Consider the following 3,245-nt stretch of genomic DNA (forward strand, 5'->3'; position numbering starts at 1 on the left):
GACTGTAGCAACCTGAAATTACGCTTGCAACAAGTCACGAGCTCTTAAAACACATCACAAATGAAAAAAAAAACCAAATAACAAGGATGTATAGAAAGCCAATCCAGTGTTAAAAGAAAGTGGCTGGTAAAATTAACAATAACCTTCTCTGTGTAACACAAATATTATTGTTTTGTAAGAGTAATGTGGATACAACATAGCTGTTGCCCTTCATCTGTGCTTAGGGAATGCTTAATCCCTGGTAAAGAATACAGGAAAAAACAGCAATTCAATAAGAGACAAAGGCACACAAACAAGGCATGAGAGCGTCTAATCTTCCCACTTCAATCTTCTCTAGTACTGTGAGGGAAGATTAAATGCATCGGATTAGATATGCTTAGAAGAAATAAGTCTTGAACATCACAAAAGAAATGAGATTGGCAGGCAGCCAACAGGCATCGTTTTTTTCCTGTATAGAGACATCAGGGCAAGAATCAGCACTGGAGCATTTCTGGCTGCTGAAGAGATCTGGGCAAAAGACCCCAGAGATTAAACTTGTAGAGCAGAAGATTTTTCTCCTAAGATTTCAAGTGTTAATCTCTGCACCATGGGAAAAACATGCAAATTCTGTCAAAGACATACATTAAAGACATGTAAGGCTACAGTTTTCACAGCAAACTCTAAGCCAATATACCTGTGTTACTGTTGCAATTTTGTACATTCCATATGCATATAATTCGATGAATCCAGAATCCCCTCCAAGAACAAGGGTATTTAGCCTGTTAGGTCAAGAACAGAAAATTTAAATTTGAAAGATACTATTTGTGATCTTCAACAATCAAGTTTAATCTTGCTAGCAATCTGTAGAAGGAACAAACACTTGTTTTAATAATATAGAAAAGCCTCCAAAGATAAACTGTGCTCGTGTTAAAAACACTAGGTTGCTCAGTTAGAATTCTGCATTTTGGACAGTATGACCGTGAAAAACTTTGCTCCAGTTTATTAATAATAAAACCTGAAAACTGCTGGCAAATCAGGCAACATCCATGCGTTAATGCCTACTTAATGACACTATTAAACTTGTTAATGTTTACAAGGTTAAGAAGAAACAGGTGGTGGCTATTAATTGACTGAGCACATATCTCAGGAGCACCTGCAGCACCAGGAAATGCAAAGATCTGTAAGACTGAGTAGTAAATAAACTCTATCCACTTTTATTGTTTTTTTGTCTGATAGACTGGCACAGATCCAGACTGCCACAATGGAGACAGAAACAGTGTTTCAGGTGGATGCTCTCAGTTGACAAAATCAGAGGAATGCTGCTTAATCTGCTAAGTATTACAGGCTCTGTTTTTATTTCTGATCTCCAGCATTATTATGCATTTGTAGTACTGATCCACTTTAGCTGATTAAAAGCAGACAAGAACACATTTGAGACAAACTGCAGACTGCTGAGGCCTCAGCCCAGATTGTTGTAGCAGAAAAAGACTCATTTATGCGCACACTGTTTCCTAACTGCCCGGCAATCTTAAAATAATAAGATACAGGAGCAGAAATAGGCTGTTTAGTCCATTGAGTCTTCTCTGCCATTCAATGTCATCATGGCAATTTGATAATCCTCAATTTCAATTTTTTTGCCTTTTCCCCATAACCCTCGATTTCATTTCACATTAAGTCTATTCAAGAATAGAGGTATTTTTATTGATCCAGACTTGAAATGCTTCTGTGGTAAAGAATTCCACAGATTCACTACCCTCAGAAAAAAATCCTCCTCAACTCTGTCTTAAGTATGTGACTGCTTATTCTGAGATTATGCCGTCTGGTCTTCAGACTCTTTAAATTGAGAAACAGCTTCTTTTCATCTACTTGTCAAGCCCCCTAATAATCTTATGTATTCTATCTTCAGTAAGTCTCTCCTCCAAACTACTCAACCTCTCCCTATAAGAATATCCCTCCATATCTGGAATCAACCTGGTGGACTTTCTCTGGACTGCCTCCAATGCCAATATATCTTTCCTGAGATAAGGAGATCAAAACAGTTCAAAACTATATCTCTACAACTCCATTCCCTTTATTAGAGGAGCTAACAATCGATTTGCCTTCCCTAATACGTGCTGAACTTGAGCTTTTTGTGAATCATGCGCAATAATCCAAAATCTGTCTGTGCTACATTTTTCTGCTTTCTTTCCCAATTTAAATAATACGCAGCTCTTCTAGTCTTTCAGCAGAAGTACATAATCTCACATTTCCCCACATTATGTTCCATCTGCCAAAGTTTTGTCTATCCCTGTAATATACCTCTGTAGACTGCATAATCCTCACTACTTGCTTTCTTAACCATTTTTATGTCATTGACAAATTTGGTAATAGTACATTCATTTCTGCCAGTAAATCTATTGACATACAACGTAAATAATATGGGCCCCAGCACACATGCATGTGGCACTCCACTAATTACAGGTTGCCATCCTGAAAATGCCCTTTTACCCCAACTCGGTCTTCTATTCATGCCAATCTTCTATGTCTTCAATGTGTATCTTTGATTCATACCAATATTCTTCTACACCATGATCTCCTTTGCATAAAAACCTTTTGTGTGGCATCTTGCCAAATGCCTTCTGGTTATCCAAGTATGGCACATCTATAGGCTCCCTGATCCAGAGTGCATGTTACTCCTTAAAAGAACCACAATGTATTGTTTAAAGATGATTACTCTTCCGTAAAACCATACTAACTCTCCCCAATTACTTTGAGTTTTTCTAAGTTCACAGCTACAACCTCAATGATTGATATTAACATCTTCCCCATGATAGATGTTAAGCTAATTTGTTAACCATGGTAATCTCATGGTTCTGATACAGCAAAAGCCTGATAGATACCCAGGGCAGAGTTTTTAAAAATTCAGTGTTGGTGAAAACTGGATTCACTAAAATATGAGATAGTAGGAACTGCAGATGCTGGAGAATCCGAGACAACAAGGTGCAGGGCTGGATGAACACAGCAGGCCAAGCAGCATCATAGGAGCAGAGAGGCTGACGTTTCGGGCCTAGACCCTTCATCAGAAAAGGGGGAGGGGAAGGGGGTTTTGAAATAAATAGGGAGAGAGTGGGAGGCGGATAGAAGAGGGATAGAGGAGAGGATAGGTGGAGAGGAAACAAACAGGTCGAAGAGGCGGGGATGGGGCCAGGAAAGGTGAGTGTAGGTAGGGAGTTAGGAAGGGGATAGGTCAGTCCAGGGAGGACGGACAGGTCAAGGGGGCGGGATGA

At 39.3% G+C, this 3,245-nt stretch overlaps 1 protein-coding gene across 1 annotated transcript in view; it reads right to left on the reverse strand.

Moving 5' to 3' along the window:
- Nucleotides 1-622: 622 nt before the first annotated feature.
- LOC109934858 (anaphase-promoting complex subunit 4-like) overlaps nucleotides 623-3,245 on the reverse strand; it is a 21,273-nt gene continuing 18,650 nt past the window's right edge. Inside the window, exon 8 of the mRNA XM_048602001.1 lies at nucleotides 623-758. Coding sequence (XP_048457958.1) covers nucleotides 623-758 — 136 coding nt within the window. The remainder of the gene's footprint in view (nucleotides 759-3,245) is intronic.

This window comes from Rhincodon typus, chromosome 1 (assembly GCF_021869965.1).
Source record: "Rhincodon typus isolate 14 chromosome 1, sRhiTyp1.1, whole genome shotgun sequence".
In the NCBI taxonomy this organism is placed as follows: domain Eukaryota; kingdom Metazoa; phylum Chordata; class Chondrichthyes; order Orectolobiformes; family Rhincodontidae; genus Rhincodon; species Rhincodon typus.